General features: G+C 42.7%; 1 protein-coding gene across 2 annotated transcripts in view; it reads right to left on the bottom strand.

Annotated features, from left to right (window-relative positions):
* The window catches only part of RTN4 (reticulon 4), a 232,072-nt gene that overhangs the window by 159,743 nt on the left and 50,809 nt on the right, over positions 1-21,520 (bottom strand). The window contains exons 2-3 of one of the 2 annotated variants that reach the window (XM_085612601.1): positions 5,564-5,620; positions 2,256-4,571 (exon numbers count right to left, since the gene is read on the bottom strand). In XM_085612601.1, the coding sequence (XP_085468727.1) occupies positions 2,256-4,571; positions 5,564-5,620 (2,373 nt within the window). The remainder of the gene's footprint in view (positions 1-2,255; positions 4,572-5,563; positions 5,621-21,520) is intronic. The other variant, XM_085612600.1, reaches the window with a different exon arrangement.

A 21,520-nucleotide genomic window follows, 5' to 3' on the forward strand; every position in this document is an offset into this window, starting at 1 on the left:
ATATGTTGGTGTACTGGGATTGAGGTGCCAAACTAGGTGTCAGCCGTGGTTATTTTTCAAGCAATTCCAATACAATACGAGCTGTGGATGGAAGATGCTCCACGGCACTGGGCTGGTTAGTCACCCATCATGCTTAGAGTTCTCAGAATTGTAAACTGAAGTAAACCAGTAAACAGAAACCAGAAATAACATGTTTGAAAGGCTAGGGGTCAGAGTTAATTTAGGAATACATTTCAGGGATTAGGAAACTGCCCAGACGTAAGCTCGATTGCCCCCTACAGGCCACTATAGACTCCTCCCCGCTTGTTGCGTTTTAAGCAGTCTCTTGAGCACTTGTGCTCTCCATTTTAGAACATGTTATTTCTTTTTATTCATGTCAGATTTATCTTGGTTTTGATATAAATGGGTCCTAGGGACGAAAAACGTCTAGCGGGGTTATAGGTTAGCCGGTATCTGAAGAATTCAGTGTAAATGTCATAGGAGGAACTATGTCTCAATGCATCTCGAGTTTGAAAAAAAGTCATTTTAGAACTTTGGAATGTATGGCGCTCCATTGAAAACAATGGGGTGCTCCGGGCTTCTAATATAGCCTTATAGCCCGCCGTAGCGGGCTATATCGGCTATTAAAGGCCCGCTCCCGCGTTAAAGGCCCGAGCCAAAGGCGAGGGACTTTAACAAGGGACAGGACTTTAATAGCCGGTATAGCCAGCTACACAGGGTTATAAGGCTATTAGAACATTCGGCCACTAGAGGGCAGACTGATCTAACAAATTAAACAAAGGATTCTCGAAGCTCGAGGGGATTTAAATCCCCTCGAGCTCCGAGAGGCCTTTGTAAAACATTGGAATGTTGCTCTGCGGGCCTTTACCGGCCCGTAGAAGCAGGGAGCACTCCATTGTCTTCAATGGAGCTCCTAACATTCCAATGTTCTAATAGCTGTTAGAAGTCCAAGCATCAACATTCCAATGCTTGCCTTTGAACAAAGTCCTCACTGAGCCAGAGGTTGTGAGACCTTTGTTTTATTTGTTCGAAAATTCTGCCCACCAGTAGCGGAATGTTCTAATAGCTTTATTGCCCTCCGTAGTTGGGCTATACCGGCATGAAAGTCCCGCTAACTTGTTAAAGGCCCGAGCCGAAGCAGGCCTGTAATTGCCGGTATATCCGCTACGGCGGGCTATAAGGCTGCATTAAAAGAGTGCAGCTCAGGATTTAGAAGCCATGTTTTTATGATGAACCACAAATGGACTATTAAGAGCTTGTCTGCTGTAGTGTCAATTATATCAATCTGCAGCTAGTGTGCATGTTCTAGGCACTCACACATTTCTCATGTTTCTTTACGCACTCTGTGACCCAGATCCGTGGCATTAACAGGACAGCTTTAAAGCTCTGCGTACAACGCTTCATGTTTCCACCAAGTCTCGACATATGTCACTCCATGCTCTTAAGAGTCAGGAGGGAGCAGGTTAGAAGATGCTCCCTGTTCTGCCTGGGTGCTCATCCAGGGAATACCTAATGACTTTCCTTCAGTGGCATTCCCAAGCACCTGGATTTCTGAACAAAAAAAAAAGTCTATTCTTAGAATTGGATAAACAGATGTTCCTATGTATGGACTACCAGAATGTGGTTTGTCACCTACTGCCAACATACCTTTACAGCTTGCATGAGTGTTTATGTAGCCAGCAGAGATAAAGGCTTCCTGATACTGCTTTGATGAGGACCTGCTGGAGACTACCTGAAGCTTTTTAACCAAAGAACAGCAATTGGACAGTGAGGATTCAAAAGAATGCAAAACAAAGCACTGCTGGGCATTAAAAAAAGTTCATGAAGCAGAACAACCCCCTTCCCCCCCATCCTTCTCAGACGTGTTTATCAGCTTTTACCCAAAAAATCTCAAACAAGCAGTTTTTCTGCTGATGATTACATGTGAACTAACCACAAGAAAAACGAACGGACAGCCACAGTGAAATGAAAGTCAACACCAATGTTGGCCATTGTAGGGAGGACAAATTGAGACAAAGCATAGGATATTTACTGAGCCCATTCCTGAAACAACATCCTATGGCCCCTTAACTCCTCCACCAATTGTGAAAAGGGATGTAGTTTGTGATGTAATCAAGCAAGAATAACAGGCATCAACGACACACACCGCTTGCCTTTAGCCAAGCCAAATCGTAATCAGTGAATGCCCACATGCAGATGCGACAAAGAAAACATAAAATGAAGTGATGGACAGTACACAAAGACAAGTAGATTACCTGATGCTTTACCAGGCACAGAAGGAACAGGCTCTGGAACAGCAATTCTCTTGCTCTCACTTTTTTCTTCCTTAGGGAAACGTTCTGTAGTCGCCTGTTTTTCAAGAACCTCTGGTTTCACTGTACTGGCTAAGTTTTCCCGAATGGATGAGACCGACTGTTTGGGCAATGGGTGTACTGCAGACACCTCATGATGATCAGGTGAGTATTGAAAGACTGGCACATGTTCTTCAGCTTTCACTGGTACATCCTTTACAGAAGGCACCTCACCAGCAAAGTCTGGCAATGGCCCTTGCTTTGCTTCCTCTTCAGGCACATTTCTCTTACTTTCCTTTTCTTCTCTTTCTATGGCTTCGGCAATCTTTTTAGACACCACTTCAGCAGCTTTAGAATGAGCCAACATAGTCATGAAATCTTCTGATTTTTGAACAGGTGAAGGCTCGTCTGTGCACGAAGGTGCCTCTTTTGCCTTGTGTTCATGGTAAGCAGGCAATTCTTTTTCGGAACTGATTACGTTGCCCACGTCTTCCATGTCAAGATGTTTTTCTTCCTTGCTGAACACTGCAACGGTGGGTGCATTCGATGAAAAATCCAGAACGTTGGAATGATCAAATTCGGGCTGAAAAGATTCCATGTATGCCTTTGAAGGGAATTGATCTGTGACACTACTTTCATCTCTAGCACAGCTCATTACATCTACCAATCGGTCTTGCCCAATACTGGCAATGGCTTCTGTCGATTCTTTGCTAACCTTAGGCACCCATTGTCTATCCAAGTCTATTTCTTCAGACTCTGAAGAACTGCTGTCATCCTTACTAGGATGGGCAGGCATACAATGTGAAGTAAAGTTCCCTGGCGTATTCTCAGACAAATCTGTGAAACCAGGAGGGAGGAACTCATTTGAGATTTTGGTTTCCTTAATTAGATCACAAGCAATAGATATATATGGAGTCTCAATTTCCTCAAATGCTGTACTCTCCACATGGGCAGGCTGATTAAACATAATGCCTTCAGCGCCATCTTTTTTATCTTGTGCCAACGGCACCTTTACAGCTTCTTCATACGATGGTGGTGTTTCAGATTCCAACTTAATCTGCTCCTCGTGAACCTGAGGTGCAGTGTCTTCCAATGGAGAAGCATCATGCTGTGCAATATACATAGCGGTTTCAATTCCAAGACCTCCAGTGGCTGCTGGGGCTTCCATGACTATGTCAGGCAAAACTGGTGACTGGACTGATTCAGTGCTCTCAAATGATGGAGACATTTGCCCTGAAGAAATTAAAGGCTCAGGTAGAAGTTCGGATGTCTGAACAAGGTCAATCTTTGAGGTATACGTAAGCTGCGCACCAGCTGAATCATGCATCGCACTTTCACACGCTTCCTGTACCAAGTCTGGCGTAAGGCTTTCAGGACGACTTGCAACATGCCCTATTAGTTTTGGTGAGGCATCTGTTGTCACATAGTCTGCTTCCCACTCCATTTCAGCCATGAAAGGGTTGCTGGCAGAAACACGGGCTTCACCCTGCTCTGTACTCCAACGGGCTTCTATTTCTGCCATTTTCTTTTCATCGGTCTTATTTTCTGAAATCAGTTCATGAGGTGGAGGAGCAGCTGCACTCACTGATGCAGGAGTTAAGTGGGATTGTAAAGGATCTAAAACAGATTCAGAAAGTGCATGGGTCTTCTCCATTTCATCATTCGATTGTGTCCCGCATACATTTGCATCTACTTCACTTTTGCCATCAACAACTTGTTTAAAAAGGTCATCCACATTAGGTTCTTGACCATCACTTCTACTTCCCACTGCGGAAAGATACGGTTTGAAATCTACATATTCTGCCCTTACTGGACTCTCTTCTTCAAAGGCTACTTGAAATGCTGGTTCATCAGTACCACTCCCACCAGTTGGTAAGGTCTTGGAAAACAAAGGCTCATCAAATAGTGCAGTCTGGTGCATAGGTTTTGAGATTTGGTTTAAGGGCTGATTTCCCTCAGAAAACAGGACGCCCTGTTCAGGGGGTGGTGCGTAGAAGGCTTCAGGTTCCTGCTCCGGTTCGAAACTGGAGTGTTCTGACTTTTTGGCGGTCTGGTTGACGTCCGTGGACTCCAAGTACATATGACTCAAAGGATCTTGCACAGCTTCGGTGAAGGGTTGCTGAGACAAGGTGCTAGCAGCAAAGGCGTGGTCTTTGGGGGGAGAAGCGGAGAAAGGAGACACAGAAGCAAGAGAAGCAGAGCCGTCATGCAGCAGAGATGTAAAATCCTCCTGGCCAGGCGAGACAGAGCTAGAAAGCTGCTCCTGCAAGTCCATTTTTTCTGTGACCATGGACAGAAAGGAAAATTAGAAAAGGGCGAACACACAAACCGTAAAACAAAGCGTTCTATCTATCTTAGATAATTATAAACACTACATACCAAGCGCTGTTAAATAGTAGTTCACGAGTTAGAAGTAAATGTTAGAGGCAAGTTCATCTAATTGGCAGCCACTGTCAGTAGTCGAGAAACTGGGGACAAACTTGCAAGCATTTGCAATGTAAGTTTTTCAACTTTCTCTATGGGGCGCATAACTGTTTTTCTTAGTCAGCACATTACCAACTACCGCTGTAAATTCGAAGGATGACATTTTATTTTCATTACAACTTAAAGCCTATTTATTTACTATGACTGGGAACCAAATGTTGCACAAAAATACATATGGGAGCTAGTCCTCTTCGGAGATGGTCGTCATGATAAAGTAGAAGTCGAACATTAGACTTCACCACGATTCTAAACACTTTGCATAGGGTGGGCCCCTTGAGGAACCCGTACAGCACGTGGATACATTTGATCTACTGGGAGATGGAGACTTATTTTTTTTTATATAACAAACTTTGTGCAACAGTGTTTACGTAACAAACACTGAACGAAGGGGTAAGTAAACGAGTCGCTTTTATTGAATATTAGCACTACTTCAGCCGCGTTATTGTTAGGCAATAAAGCGGGCATAGACGCGATGCGATGGCTACCACCATTTTAACTTATTTAGTTTTCTGAAAATAACTGCCAAGACACTGACAACTTATACTCCAGTTCTTGTATTTATATGCAACTTATACTCCAGTTCTTGTATTTATATGCAGAGTGCAATCAGTGGAAGTGGATGGTTTGTGGGTAGTTCTACTTTGTAATTTATTGCAAGGACTGCCTGTTAAAAATATACTCCTATTGACATTTTGATCAAAGGTGAAGAGCATGCAACGTCGACAATAGCTGAAAGGAATAATAAAAATGCAAAGCGCAGGAGAGAGAAGCTAGCAGAAAGAACTTGCCTGCAGAGGGATGCATCATAGACGCAGATGCAGTAGGAAGAGTAAAAAGGGTCTCATCTGAAAAACAAATACAAGAAGAACTCAACAGAAAGCAGTAGAGGAGTGAAGGCTGAAAAGCGGAAAAGTAAGATTGACAGTGAAAACCATTGCAATACAGTAGCACAGTAAGACGAGACAACTGTTCAATGCTTTTAGACCAGTCAATACAAACAAATTCAGTGTGGTTCACGACATTAGGTCGCATTTTCAATTGTCCGCTGAGCAGCAGAAAACAATAGGTCATTTCACGCAGACCAACATTTATCACGTGGCCGGTGTATGGGCAAACCTTGGATAATAAAGTACTCTATACTAGAAGTGCAGTAAGTCAGTATAGAGAGGAATCACGCTGATACTCTATTCTTTTCAACCATCACCATTCATACATGGTATTAAAGAACTTCCACCCATTTGGTGCACCGCAATCTCTGTACTTCTTACCATTATTCTGAAACTAAAGCACATTGGTTTAAGCAAATTCTGGCCTAACTATCCAAAATGGAACAGACTCATCTCATTTTACAAAAAACTTGTTCAACGGTCACAAACAGGCGGTAAATGTATTCTCCTGAAAATAGTGCAAGAACCAGTGAAGGATGGTACAAGGGGATAACCACCGCTTCTGAATGTCTACTCCTTTTTGCTTCCTGTAAGGTTCTTAACATCTCATGTGAAGAAAGTGTACATGGAGGCAACAGGTTTACATCTGTGCAAATCCTCACCAGCAACATTGGAATTTAAGTCCTCGCTTTTTGTAACCGTAGGTTCCAATGCTCAGGTACTAACACACACACACCCACACAAACAAAAACACACACACAAACAAAGACACCCACCCACAAACAAAAACACCCACAACCAAAAACACACACACACAACACACCCTTCAAGACGCTCTTTTGTAAGCTCACACTTTTTCACAGCTTCACCCATCAAGCCACTCTCCAGTGTGCTTTAACTCCAAATTGCACTCTTGTTGGTTTGCTTTCAAACACCCTTCAATGTTGCTGTTTGTATTCCTCCCGTGTGCTTCATGTTTCTTCCTCCCACCTGCGTCCTCCATGTTGCTTCGGCCCATCGGAGTTCTTCTCCCCAATTTGTGCTGCTTCCCCCGCCATTCTGTTGCTTCTACGCCCAGTGATTCTCCATTCTGATGTATCCCCATCCTGCGTTGTTCCTCTCTCACATTTATTTTATTATCGAATTCTTTTTTTTTTTTTTTTTAAACAGATCTTACTCAGATAGGTAAACTTGAAGGGGGAAGAAACACTTGGGTCATTTTGTAGGTATACACCTTCTTGGTTCGCTCGCATACAAAATGATGCATCTGGCAGCATTTTCTTCCTGGTCGTTAGCCATACTGCAAGGAATTAGGGATGCTGTGCAGCATGGCTAAAAAACCATTGGCAAAGATCAAAAGGTCTCAAAAGCGAGTTCTATTAGCTTTGCAAATGCTTCTATTTGTATGTTAACGTAAATAGTGTGAACATTTCGAAAGCTAGAAAGTAGTCACGGTTTTCCTGGGCAACCTTTATTCCAGTCATGGTGAAGGATAAGCCTAACTAGATACCACAGCAGGGCACGTTACACAAGTTCACAAAGAGCATCACCAAGGGTGCACAATCACTGTACAACTCAATGTATGATCCAAAAAGGCCCATCTGACAACCTCTGAGGAAGTGGCCATTCAAGCCTCTCATTCTGCACTTGAGACAGGGCCAATAAAGGTGAGGTAGAACATCTCACTTCTGCCAGGACCTCTGTAATGTCATTGGTAGGGTCATGAAGGTGGATTGTTGAGTCTCAGATTTGGAAGATAAGGTCCAGACCTTACAAATGTATGTGGCCTGCTTAGCGAGGACTTCTAAAACTCTAGAGGATCGAGTGGAGAATGCAGAAGAATGGGATGACGTAACAACTCTGGGTTTCCAGAAGCAGGCGGAGGGTACCCAGAGGGAGCACTTCTTGGAACAAAGCCAAAAGGGATACAGTGCCAGCTGCAGTGCTCTCACTGTGTTTTGTGGTGGAGCGTGCTCACTGGGCCCGGTCACCGAGTCCCCAGACAGCCCCACAGCTCCTTCTTGCCCATTGTTTTTCAAAATACTCAATTGCAAAGACAAGGGCAGAATCTTACCGCACAGAAGAATTCTGGAGTAAATGAGACATGAATCCACCCAGATACCACACGGTTCCCAGAATACATCTAAAGCACCAAAGCTGCAGGCTATGGAACTCTGCTATATGCTGCACTATCCAGCTAAGCTGAAGACTATTTATAGGCCAGATCCTTTTACTTTGTTACCCCTGAAGTGGTGTGTGAATGAGTGAAGTGACAACCTGGGCCTCAAGCATGTGGCTGCCAGCCTTTTGCCCCAAAAACAGACTCCACGCGCAATGGTGGAAGTAGGCGCATATGGAAGAGACATCGCTCCAGGTTCATGCCATAGCACTCCAGGGAATTGAGGGGCTCCCCATGAACCTCAGGTTCGCACTCTTCCAACTCAGACTCTATGCTGCCACCCAGGACATTTAGCTGACACCCGAGAGCTGACCCTGTGCTTCCAGAAAGATGAGGCTCCCTAGCCCGCCAGGGGCTTAACACACGTGGGGTGAAGCCAAAGTACACTAAGAGGCTCAGAATGCTATCTGATTTAATATGTTTGGTTAACCTTTTTTTGTGTTGAGGTTTGTTTAGAGGGACAGAGTCCCAGATTTGAAACATCTTAGTGGAGTCACTGCCAGCCACTATTTCACCACTGGGATCCCACTGTTAACATGTCCCCCTGGTCTCAGAGTACTTGGTCCATTGAGGAGTTTGTGTTTTGCTGTCATTTATAGTCACATTTTCCCCAATTATCTTCTTGTGAACAAGACCGCGCAGACGGCGCAACACGTTACCAGTTGCTGAAATAAACTGCTGAACTCAACCAGTGTTTCGAGTCCTGTTTGTGGGGGGAGGAACAGGACGTGGACTGATATATATATATATATATATATATATTATTCCTCTGCCGTTATCTGCAATTTCCTCTCACTGATCTCGAATGTGCTACTCTAGACGCCCTCATTATTTGCAGGAGACTTTAATGGGGTAATGAATTGGGAACAGGAGAGGTCATCATGCACTCCCACAACCCACACCAGGAAGGCCTACCTGAGATCCTCCAACCCCCTTTCATTTGAGACTTAGCAAACATTTACTAATCCCAAAGAGTGTTCGAAGTGCACCATCCAACTAAAGCGGGATACATATTTTTTCTGGTGCCCATAAATCATTCTCTCGGCTGGATTAATGCTCTGAGGTGGAGATCCTCCCACAGGGAATCTTGGGTCACTCCCCAGTGCTGCTTTTTTGGGGTCACCACTTGGCCCTAATGGGTTACGACGTGGATTCTCAGCACACAATAGTTGACAGATGACACATTCTCATCCTGTCTCACGCAGGAGTACTCCTGCTTTCAAGTAAACTCCAGCTCAGTTTACTTTCTAGTTAGGCTTTGGGAGGCCTTCAAATTAGGGATGGTTAGGGGCTTCACATCTTGACTGAAAAGGGGAAAGAAGACACCAAAAGCATTCATCGAAACCAGACTCCTTGAGCTCAAACAAGAATACTGACATGCTCATAAGCCAGACATTCTAACCAAGTTAGAGGGGGAACATATCTGTTTGAGCCAACACCTAACAGATAAGGCAAAAATTTGTTTGTTTGCAGTCCAGAACCCTAGTTACAACTGTGGCGATACGGCCAGTAAATTACTTTATTGGTTATGCCGTAGGAAGGACCCATGTCGACATGTCAGAATGGTGAGCTCTAATGAAATTACCTTGCACCATCAGTGCGGGGGTTATGGGGAGTAGGGAGGGGTTAAAAAAAAAAAATTGTCGTTTTTCTTTGGTCACATAGTAAATAAATTTTGTTTGTGCCTACAGCTCAAAGTGTGCTTTTGTTCGTTTGAGGTAAATCCATTAAATTTTGAGATGGCAGCGTTCTTTAAGGGATAAATGTTTTTGCACCCCTGCAAGTCTGGACAAATTAATAAACATCTCACTGGACAAGGGAACTTTCCTTCAGAACAGGAAACGAGCAGCATTGGTCGGAAATTAAGTACATTATTGAGAAAAAAAAAATTGAACCCCCCCCCCCCCCCCCCACCAAAAAAAACACACACACATCAGGGTCATGGTTCTGACTCAAATGCGTAAAATTAAATAAATGAAATTCACACTTTATCATTAACAGCATACACAACATAGACCATTACCTGTGACATTCTGCATGCTCAAAACATCAGTTTGCCAACGGCTGAGAAATACAAAACCAGTTATCCGAGATATTTAGATGCCACATAAATCATATCAACAAAAAAAATGCCACCCAAAGGGTATAGTAGTGAATTCTATCCAAAAATTCGCAAAAGGAATCCTACAAGAACACAGATCCGTGCACCTCGCAGTGATCTTTCTATGTTTGATTGAGAAATTAATAAATTTAAAATATTAATAATAAATAGCGTTTTGGAACAAACGAGTGTCAATATCATTGTAACAACAATGTATTTGATAAAAACACTTTCAGGTGCCTTGCAGAAGAAACATTGCACTTGACACTCTACACACCTCACTGTAGAAACAGCTACATGGTAGTGTTTACATTTAAAAGCAGAACGTTTATTTTCTTTTTCTACTCTACATAAAATTATTGAAATTGGCCGGTTTTGATTAGGCTATCGCTTCTGAAACTGTCTTTAGTCCTGTATCATCAACTTTGAGATACAGAATCAAATTTATGTATTATCACTTCACAATGAGATATTGATAAGAATGCAGTTTGCCTCTATATATGATATTTTAATTATGTTTATGTGCGCGTATTATTAATAGACTACTAAACACTCATCAAGTCAGCACCATACCAGACGTAGCACCCCAATAATATAGTCGAGTATACGGGAAAGGCAAAAAAGCAGGTTTACTTTTCAATAGCAATAATAAACAGAAGCAAACCGGGATAAAAAGTAGATAGATATACAGCAAATCGATTGAAATAAAAGGAACAGATGATGGCACATGTGTACTGTGAAGCCAGGCTATATAAATTAATATGTTTGTGTGTAATCTAACTGGTGCGTGTGTCAAGCGCTCCAATACCGCCAGGTCTAGTTGGCGCTATATAAAAAATGCATATACAAAAGAAAATAAGGCTTGTGGAGGGGGTAGGTACTATTCCACTTGAGTTAAGTCAGGGCAAATTTAGGGGTGATGTGAGTTTGTTGGGTAGGTAATTAATTAAATCCACTAGAGTATATTGTATTTCAAATATGGTAAGGTTTTGACGAGAGAATGCTAAATTATACTACAGTAGATACTGGGCCTGTTGGAATGGCGAACATGCCACAAAGAGGTCACAGTCTCCAAATGCGGGTGACTTGGCAGGTGTGACAAATAATTCATAACCTAAAGCCATTTCCACTGTAAAACATCCACATAACCGGAGCAGTAGCTGCGGCTTTTAAGATCAAATGCAGTCACCCTCTAAGGAAGCAGCAATCCTGGTGTAGTCTCTCAGCTGACTCCTCACCCGAGTCCCATGCCTTCAAGACAAGGTGATATATATGGTAAAAAGAGTCTAGCAGTGACTCATGCCTCCTAACCTGACAGTTTTGCATCATGCAGGAAGTGGAATTCTGCAAAGGAAGTGCAAACCTATGCAGAAACTCGTGCGCCTGCAGGCTGCGTTCTTTCCTGCTGAAGCCATGTCAGTGAGTGACTCAGTGGGAGTGATTCAAAGGGCAGTTGAGGGCTAGTGGCGATGCAAGATCTCCTCCACTACATGCCCCTGGAGCCTAACATTTAAGTAATCAGTGCGGTCTCACATGAGGGGGAGCGGTATCTGAAGTTGCGCTGGGAGGCAAGATAATACTAGGAAAAGGAGGGAGGGAAAAGCATCAAAACAAACATAAAAAAACCAAAAGATGACTGCTGCAGGGCCTGCGTGCGCTAGGAGGGGGTGGGGGAGCTCATAACGTAATTATAGGCGGTCTCACATGAGGGGGCGCGGTAACCTGATTATAATGTGCAAGCTAAAGCAAAATGTAAACGGGAACAGCATGAAAACAATAAATATAAAAAAAGTTCCCTGAAACAGGAGATAACAAGGCTAGCGAAAGTACACTGTACTTTACCCGTGCTCCTGAGCCTTGGAAGGAAGTAAGCCCTCGGCTGCGGGAACAAGACAAAAGGCAGGAAAGAGGAATGACACTGAATTGGACCAATCCTAAGCAGGAGGCGAATGAAGTAATTTTATTCATTACTGCAGGTCTTGCAGACAGCGCATGCGCCGATGCTCGACCTAAAAAAAACATAGGGGCTTCCCTTTGGTCGATGGAGCTTTGCCTCTGATCGGCCATTTCAATACCTTGGTACCGGTTCTGTGGTTGCAACTGAACTAAATGTTGTGGCTGTATTAACGGACTCTGGGTAACCACCATATCCAGGGCCACCCCCATGTGGTATGGCTGTTTTTAACTCAACATTTAAAAAATATATATACAATGGTTCCAGACCCTACAGTTAGCCGCCATTGTGCAAGCTATAGGCCATGCGCAGTAGGGGATGGGCGCCTGCAGTGGGGCACAGTGCTGAAAGACAAAGCAAACGGTCTTAAGCAACAGCAGGTTGGCTGCTCACGAGGGGGTGGGGCGTGCCCCTGACCAAAGGCCAGACAGGGTGCAGAAGGAGCATTGGCTGCAAGTTGCCAAAGTGGGGTTGGGTGTATGTTCGAGCTTGAATACGATAAAAAATTAAAAAAACACACACAAATTCAATGAAAAAAAACAAATGTTAAAATGACGTTTATGGGTAGATGTTTAAATGAGATAAAAATGAATGTTTGAAAACAATACCAAAAAATAAATAAATACTGAAATTCACAAGTGAGAGATTACCGAGCTAACTAGAACTTGCACCTCCCACCATGTACTCCTATTGACCTTACATTTTACAATCCTCGTGACTTATTCAATTGATGAACTCACTGATTACATCATCCACTCATTGTGACTGCATCCTATTAGTTTAGTGGTCTTGAAGTAATTCAAAACGCTACAGTTGTGGCCAATTTTCCATCACCAATCACATGAAAATGGACAATGTTTGCCACATGTTAGTACACCATACAGCTTAACTCGATCACCCTCTTTAGCACTCCACATTGCCTGTCAAAAATTTGACAGGTATGCATTTACCTCTGATAAGACAATACGGGCTAACCTCTGTAGTTTGCTAAAATACACAACACACTTACCTGGGATGAGCCTTAGCGCTATGCTTACAACTCCAGTGGGAGGTAAACCACCTGTAAATGGCTTACTCCTGCATTCTACATTATTCAAGAATCTACAATGCCTCAAAATCTTCAGTGACTTTATGGGGAAAACATCCACATCTTATAAACAACCTTGTTAAATAGAATTCGTCTACAGCACTGTATTACAACTATATAACACTGACACATACCCAGACATCCTATAATCTTTTGTCAAAACAGCTTTGGCTTTTCTCGCAGTTTTTTTTGCAACAAGTTTGGCTTTAAAGGCACAACCTACTTTGAAACATACTCTGCAACCCGCATCAGGCGGGCTCAGTCTTTACTTTAACAAGGAGCACTACTTGCCCCCTAAACTTCACAGGTATGTAATAGCTGCCCACATAATTTTCAATATACACAGCCACACTTGACCCCATGCTTAGGCTATGTCCATTCTGTGCACCCACACATGCACCCACAGTAACTCTATGCTATATAAGACTATGAGTTATCAATGACAAACGTCATTTGAAATGTCATTGGTTATCAATTATGTCATATAACATGCAAGTGCTTACCCTTTCTAGCCTCAATGTTTAGGATTGCATGTGTAAGTTAGTCACGGTCTCACAGAGCTGGGCTTCGTCTGCGACTATTGAATTTGTTTCTGACGTTTTGGTGGATTGAATATTCTAAGCATAAATACATCATACTTGAAAAGCAGAATCAAGCACTTCAAATGAAGCACAAAAAGCCAAAAAAGGGTCAAATGGTCAAGTCAGCTTAATCTAAAAGGCAACATCTGTCAAATTTGATGTTGGTATATTTCACTCTAGAAAGAACATTTCACACGAGTAGGGGTGTTATAGTCTCTCATGCAACCACCCAAGCCTTTCCAGACAGCCATTTTGCACCCTGTATTGCTGACACTGATGGATGGAGCATTGACAAATTGGTTTCAATGATCCTTGCGAGCAAATACAAGTGGGGACCACATGATATTAGTGGCAAGGCACATACTATTTATTTTTTCAACTGTTCTAATTATAGGGCTACATACTTGTTACAACAGGGGTTCTTGGGCAAGATAGACATCTCTAGACAGCTGCACGCGTTAATAGGACTACAATTAGTGCATGGGGGCAAGTGAAGGGTCATCCCTTTACTGTAATTGATGGATGAATTTTCCAAATAGGTGTCGAACACATTTATTTCGTTTTGGCAAAGTACCCAATCCAGATCTATAACTAAGTCAGGGTCAACCAGAATACAGATCACCAGGTCCTACTTCAAGGAGAGGCACGCCATTTTTGCTTTCTAGCTGCAGGGGGGTGATTTAGGTAAAAGCGTCCTAAATCTTGCTGGTACTGCATGTTCATCTGCATATAGAGCCTCTAGGACACCTCTTTTAGTCTAGTGGTAAATTAATCACAAAGAACTCAGTTAAACGTCCCTTTGGCAAGTCTATCGGGCACATTCACACAAGCAGTGCTCTGGATTTTATGGGGCACATTACCAAAATAATACACCTGAAAAGGTAATCTAGTTCAGTTGGAGAACTATATTATGTGATTACATCTCTAAATATATGTGGTTTCTTGCATAACACACTCAATGCCCAAACCCACAAGGCCTTTGACACTGCCACAACCTCACCATGTGCATTGAAACCCTGCTGTGCACGCCCTTTGTCATTGCTTCTCTGCATTTCTTTCTATCTCTCTCGCCCCCGGTCTTTCTCACATTCTTATAACCTTTTATGAAAGAACAGAATCGCATCAATTTCACAATATTATTTTAAAAAAAGGCAGACAAATCCACTTCTTAAAATGGCATATCGTGTTTTGACATACAAATGATGCTATGTTGACTTCGTTTGTTTACTGGTGTATTGCTCAAGTTTTCCAAACCTATGGGCGCCTCTCCAGTCCTACAGGGTAGTTCACCTCTCAGTGTCCCAAACTGCTGCTGATTTTGTTTCACAGCGTAAAAGCTGAAGATCGGTTTGATTCGCAATTTTCAACATGGCAGAAGTTCTACTGTCCTACCCAACTAATACCATTTGTCAAAAAATTCAAATGTGATACACGAGTCCCAAATCACTGTATACAGAGGTATACAAAAGTTGTAACCCTTTCAAGCCCACCTGCGACCTTTTTAAAATGCTTCCATCTCTAAAACTACTGAACGGAGTAACACCAAACCGAAAAAGCTCACCTTTCGAGGAAATGTTAATACTTTCATGCCAAGTTTGGCTTCAATACATTCAGTGGCTCCTGCTGTAGGAACGAGCAAAATTTCCCACAGGAACTAAAGTGGGAAAACAAAACTTTCACTACACATTTTACATTTTTTAACTCCTGCATGAAATACGAAAACATTTGGCAACCATCCAGTACGTGCTTTTTTGAGGCAAGGTTTTATGTGTAGTATTTTAAGGTCCAGCATAAAAACGTATTGACAATGGTCCCAAAGATGGAAGGTGCCATGCTAGATAAGAAAATATTCCGTAAGATTGCTGGGTGACAGGTAAAGGGGTAAAGCGCTTTTAAATTTCCTGGGAGTCTGATTCTATATGCAAACACAAGGAAGGAACATAAGGCGGCGTGAGTAAAGCTGCTTCCAGAGTCATTAGTGGGCAGATGTGACCATGGTTAATAGGAATACATCCAGGTCGCAGTCTTTGTGAACTACACTACAGACTTGGGATCGGAGTCCGGTTTTCTTTACAAAAAGTTGAATCACTTTTGAGAGGATGCATTACTGCAAGTATGCGGCGCAAGTCTGTATCTTAGATCGATGAGTTTGAGGTCATAAAAGCACCAACAGTCTGCAGCGAAGTTCTTGGACAAGGTCTTCCTTAATCCTTTTGAAGAGCCACAAGTAATGAGTAGAGTTTGGATGACAGTCTTGCCCCGAGGCGGAGAAAAGTCACAAAAACACCACAGTATTTGGTGCATGCTGGACCATAAATGTGTCCAAATGACACATTAATTCCCACTATGAGGCTCCCCCATTGCCGGCTGATCAGGGAACGCTGGATGACAGTTACACTCATGGCAGTCCTAACAGAACTACCCTCACCCCGCTGGAAATGAACAGACCTACTGTACAATGACCAGACCTACTGTACAATGACCAGACCTACTGTGGAACATCCTTACATTGTCAGAAACCCATTAACCCTTCTAAACCAGAAGACACCAGTGAGAAAAACTAGCACCCAGTGTCTGAAAGACAGATGCCTCGTGTAAGCGGCACCCCGGAGACTTTAAAATAGTCCATCCCGGCAGGTCCCATCACAGCTATCACATTATTCAGCACTGGAAACGGGTACTTGTGTAGGGGATGACTGTCAAGCAGACCACCCAGGCTTATTCCAGTCTGCTCTCCCTTTTTGGCCCACCTCTCTCCTCCACAGACACATACGACTTATAATATGAAAAGCCTAATGCTGTACACAACACAAGAGGCTGATTGTAAACTTCAGTCATCATCATAAGATTAAATATGAAGCCAAGTGAACAGCCTGTTAAAATAACCAGATAGTGCCCTCCCTATCTGTACGTATGTTATCTTCATCACAGAGCTTACATACTGTGGCCCAAAGACACAATAAGTGCATGCCATAGAGAATCCAAAACAATTTACCTCAATAGAACATCCGAACTAGACTAGAAGACAAGCTTGATTTAAAGGCAGGAGATATAATGCTTCCGGCCTGTTTCAGAATGCCCGTGTCAGTTTTAAAATGCCTTATAATATTTGGTTCTTTCACAGGTTAGCCTGACTTTGGGAAAGTCCGTGAACTTAGAGCACATGATGTTTGTTTTACTGTAGCTTAAAAAGGAAGAAGAGCTCAACAATTTGTCAAAAAGTGTTATTGTTCTTGGGACTGAGGGTGAAAAATCATAACGGTTTCTCACAAAAGAAAGGTAAAAAAAATATGCACTCACAGTAGGTTTGGATGCCAAGGATTTAAGCCCCAGGTGTCACTCAGCTTTCCAAACTAACATGTCAAAGGGCAAACCACTTCCCTTTTTAGGTCGAGCCTAGCAGCAGCGCGCATGTGCTGCTCGCTCTGCTGCATTGGAGTATGCACTGGAAGCCCCTACCACTCTCCGCCCATATTTATCATTGGCTTGTGTTATTGCCCTACATAAATGCGGACTTCTTATTCACAAGTAGGCTTGTTAGTCTCTCCTTGGTACCGCCTTGTCTACATTTGTTACCCTACAGAACGACTGGACCTTTCACTTCCGTTGTTACACGGACTGCGTTATATGTGGGTGAGCACTATTTTGTTTGTGGACTATAGGGACAACAATGGCGGCTTCTTGTTTGTATTTGCAGCACGTCCACCATTTTCTATAGAGAGCTGTGGTGCTCTAACTTCAAAAGCGACTGCTCCCTACTCCCACAGCACTAACGGAACTATGGCAACTTTTTTTTTTTCTTTTAATGACTTTTAAGAAGAACGCAGCATCCGCTTCGGGGACACCACACGTTCTTTCACCTTTTTTTTTAAATTGAATGTTTTTTAAGCAATTTGCATGTTGAGCGCAGCATCCACTTTAGGCACATCACACTCAGTTTCAAAATGTTTTTTTTTTTTTTTAAACTAGAATGTTGAGCGCGGCGCCTGCTTCAGATACCGCGCTTTCTTTTTTTTTTTCATTATTGGTGCGCACGGACACCGCGCTCTGGCTTATTCCACACGTGCGCCTCATCCTAATCTGCCTTATTGTTACCCATCACATCTCAGTAAACTGAAGCGCAGGAACTCAAAGATACTTGTAAAGAATCAAATTACACCGGCTGTCACGGGTGGAGAGGGAGGGCAGCCGTACCTAGACTTCACTATTGGATGAGTCTGCAACACCTTCTCCTATGTGAGGAGAGGACCGGTGCCTGTATTCCCTTTTCTACCACCCCTACCTCCACCCCCGGCAGGAAAGCTCCACGGATACCTTGGGGCCTAGAGAACCCCCCATATGCATGAACATTTGCCAGTATGAACTTCGACCCAAGAGCCCAAACATACTTCTCCGAGTACAAACTGCCCGCAGTGCTGGGGACAACAAAAGTACAATATACCGTGTAAATCAGTTCAGTCCACATGGATGCATGCTTCCGCCCACCCTTTCAAAGCCACCGTCTCAACGTGAGATGTTCACAGCTTTGAATAGTGGAAGTTTATACAGCAGATATTTTGAGAAAATGGGTAAGGTTTGACATGCTTTTTAAAAGCTTTAAAATGAGTTATGTTTTACAAAAGAGAGTAAAGGCACAGAATATTTTGAAACAAGCACCGGAAAAGCCAATTCGGACTGACGTTGGTTGACAGCCTTTTGACTGTCTTCATGGGGAAGCTGCCGGGCCCTCCTCTATCTAAAAAAACAAGCATTTGCAATGCAATAGGTATCGCCATTTCGAGATTTTGAGCTATTGGTATTGTAAATTACAATGCCGTTTATTGATGGGTTTAAAAAACCTGCAATAATAAAAGGCATTGTCATTTACAATACCAATAGGACAAAGTTTCAAAAATGCGAGACCTATTGCATTGCAAATGCTCGTTTCCATAGTGAGCCAGCCGAGTTGAAGCTCTGGTTTACCAACACTTAGGCTTAGCTTCTTACGTGCATGCTGAGAAGAGCCGACATTTCCACCAAATGACATGGGGGGAGAGCGAGATTGGCACATACTGTATTGTTTTGCATTGTCCATAGCTCATTTAATCCTGCATCCGTCAGACAGGATGTGCTGCAGTAATGACAATGTGGCACAGTTCCTTCCTTGCATGACATTGGTAAATTTTTAGATTGACATTACGGCCTTGGTACTGGGCATTTTGCATGACCATGCAATTGAAGTTTGCAGGAGATGCACGATGCGGCCACATTATCTGTTCAACAGTGGTATTTCACAGAGTTGGAAACAGATAAATATATCTCAAACATTGAGCATCTGAGAATGGAACATTTATCAACATCCCACGAAGGAACGGTGCACATTTCCCCCCACACATTCCAACACCATCATGAGGTTCCTGGACCATATGGCTAGGATATTTTCTTATGCAAACGGCAGGCTCAAGTGTACGAAGAGTTTTTTCCTACAAGGTCAGGAAACATTCACATATGGGTCAGCTAGAAGGTGATGTGGCTGCCGATTCACCCCCCTCCCCAATAGTAGTACAACTGACACAAACTAAAAACACACAAGAGGTTCAAGGCAACAACAGGCTCATCACCGTAGGCTAAGAATCTTCTGCCTGGGGAAACAGTAGGAGTTTTTCCTAAGACTGAAAGGAGATGGATAAATAGGTGCATAGCTGGTGAGCTCCCACAGCAGAGGATGGCGATCCGAGACCACTCAAACAAGGGCCCCTGAAGCTCTTGACTATGGTAAGGCATATTCAGCTGTATCAGCTTGTTCAAGATATGGAGATAATGGAACTGTTCCTCTTCTGAACCCACCAATTACTTGGCATGATTGCCATACAGCTCGTGGTAAACTGTGAGCCCACTCTGGACCAACAGCTTCTGTATCTTCTGTTGAGAAAATCCAACAGTACTGTGGCCATTTAATCCAATCACCTTCTTTTGACGGAAGCATGGCAAATAAATAAATAAATAAAAACTTCAGTGCTATACGTTATACAGAATTCTACTCACTTTATCAATGTACCTGGTACTGAGGGCCTAACTATCTTGTTTTCTCTTCCCAGAGGTCACTCGCACCACTTGCTTAAGGCCATTGTCAGATAAGGTGCTTGCTGCCTCACTCTACTATTCAAAGTTATAAGCTTAAGAGAACCCCCCCCCCCCCCCTCCAACTTTCATTATGAAATTTAACAGTGCACTCTAACAGATACATTCTGGTGGCTTCGGGGGCTCTCGTACTCATGGTAGCCTGCAAAGTACTGGTGGGCACTAATCAACTGTTTCACACGTACAAGACCCAGAGGTCTGGCAGATCACCAGTTACAAACAATGACCTATAGTGCGTGGTCTAACACTGGGGTTTAGTAGCAAAAACCGCATAGGATGAAGGAAGATGACAGAGGAAAAGAACAGTATAAAATATTCAAGAAGAATCAAAGTATTGGTTAGATCTCTCATTAGAAATTAGCTGAGCACAAGAGAAGCAGGTTCTAATTCACATTGTTCAACAAAAAATAAAAGAAAATGGGTGAGGTTGCTTAGATGGCATGGGGTCCACTACGACGCAAGTATGCATAGAACTAGTGCACACATCTAGAATACACCCGTAACTAGGTTTTCCTCGGTTGAGCCAAATTTTACCATGGTTTCATAGTATTCATACAGTGGAGTGGGAAAAAGGGTATGACAAAGTATCCATTGGTTAATAATAATCATTGTTTTTTTTGTTTTTTTCAATTGTCAACTTTGTGTTTAGAAAGTTAGCGCGCAGGGAACAAACCCACAAAAAAAAAAACATACAACTGCTTATGTTTAAAGCCACAACAGTGTTCATAATCTATTTCTGGTTGATATACTTTCGCCAAATTACAGGGACTAAAGACTAACAGAATGCATGTCAAACTTGGGATGATACCTAAAGTCATCCAGTAACCACGGCCTCAGGGTTAAGAATAGGAAACTAGACTGTTTCAGATTAACCATTTGTCTGAGCAATAATGGCTTCCAAGTTTCTGCACTGCCTTATGATCTTTCGCATTCTTACAACCTTTATGAATTCGGCAGGGTGGTTTAGTGTCCTTTTCTCTAACCTACAAAATTATCTAATTTATGTGTCCGCATGCTGTGTATGGGGCATATTTAATTCTAAAACCAGTCATAATCTGCAGCTGTTCTAGTCTTGACACTATGACTAAATATTTTTTTCCAGTATTGCACGATGGTGATGGAAAAAGTAGGGTGAGTCAGGGAGACCCACATTTCTCAGTGGCATTCTCTTTACAGATATGTAATGAATAATTTTGATCCTTCTCCAAACTAGTAACTTTTTTGGTCAACTGATGATTTTACTAGTTTTCTTATGCTGTTTATTAACCCGTTTACCACACAGGTCATCACGTTGTAAAATGGAAATTTGCTGTCCGAGGTGCTGGATACCCTTCTTTTTGGCATATCAGGGCTGTACAAGTGAACCATGAATTGATTTGGTGAACCATTTCCATATTGAGGTATGGAGAGACTGCTTGAAGCAAAAAAGAAAGTGAGTCAGGTGTAACACGTAGGCATCCGTGTACAATTCCAAGTTAAAGGTAGTTCAAAAAGTGATAATTGTATACATGGCTTTACTAGGCAACATTTGAGTTTTTATGATAAAAGCTTTCACTTCAGGCCCAATCAGGAGATTTCTGTGTCAAACATTAGCAAAGACAACTGGTTTCATGTGGCTTTGCCAAAGCAGACCTACTAGCGTAAAAAATAAATAAAAAAAAAAAGAAGGCGGTTATGCTATTCCGCACCCCCTCCCCCCCCCAAAAAGGTGCAGTGGTGTCTTTGAGCGCACACATCATTATGCATGCTTGCATAGGAGTCATGATACAGAATTCCCATATTGGTTATGTATGCATGCGTTATCACTCATGAGCACAAATAAGTCATGATGTAGTA

Source organism: Triturus cristatus, chromosome 6, assembly GCF_964204655.1.
Source record: "Triturus cristatus chromosome 6, aTriCri1.1, whole genome shotgun sequence".
NCBI classification, from domain to species: domain Eukaryota; kingdom Metazoa; phylum Chordata; class Amphibia; order Caudata; family Salamandridae; genus Triturus; species Triturus cristatus.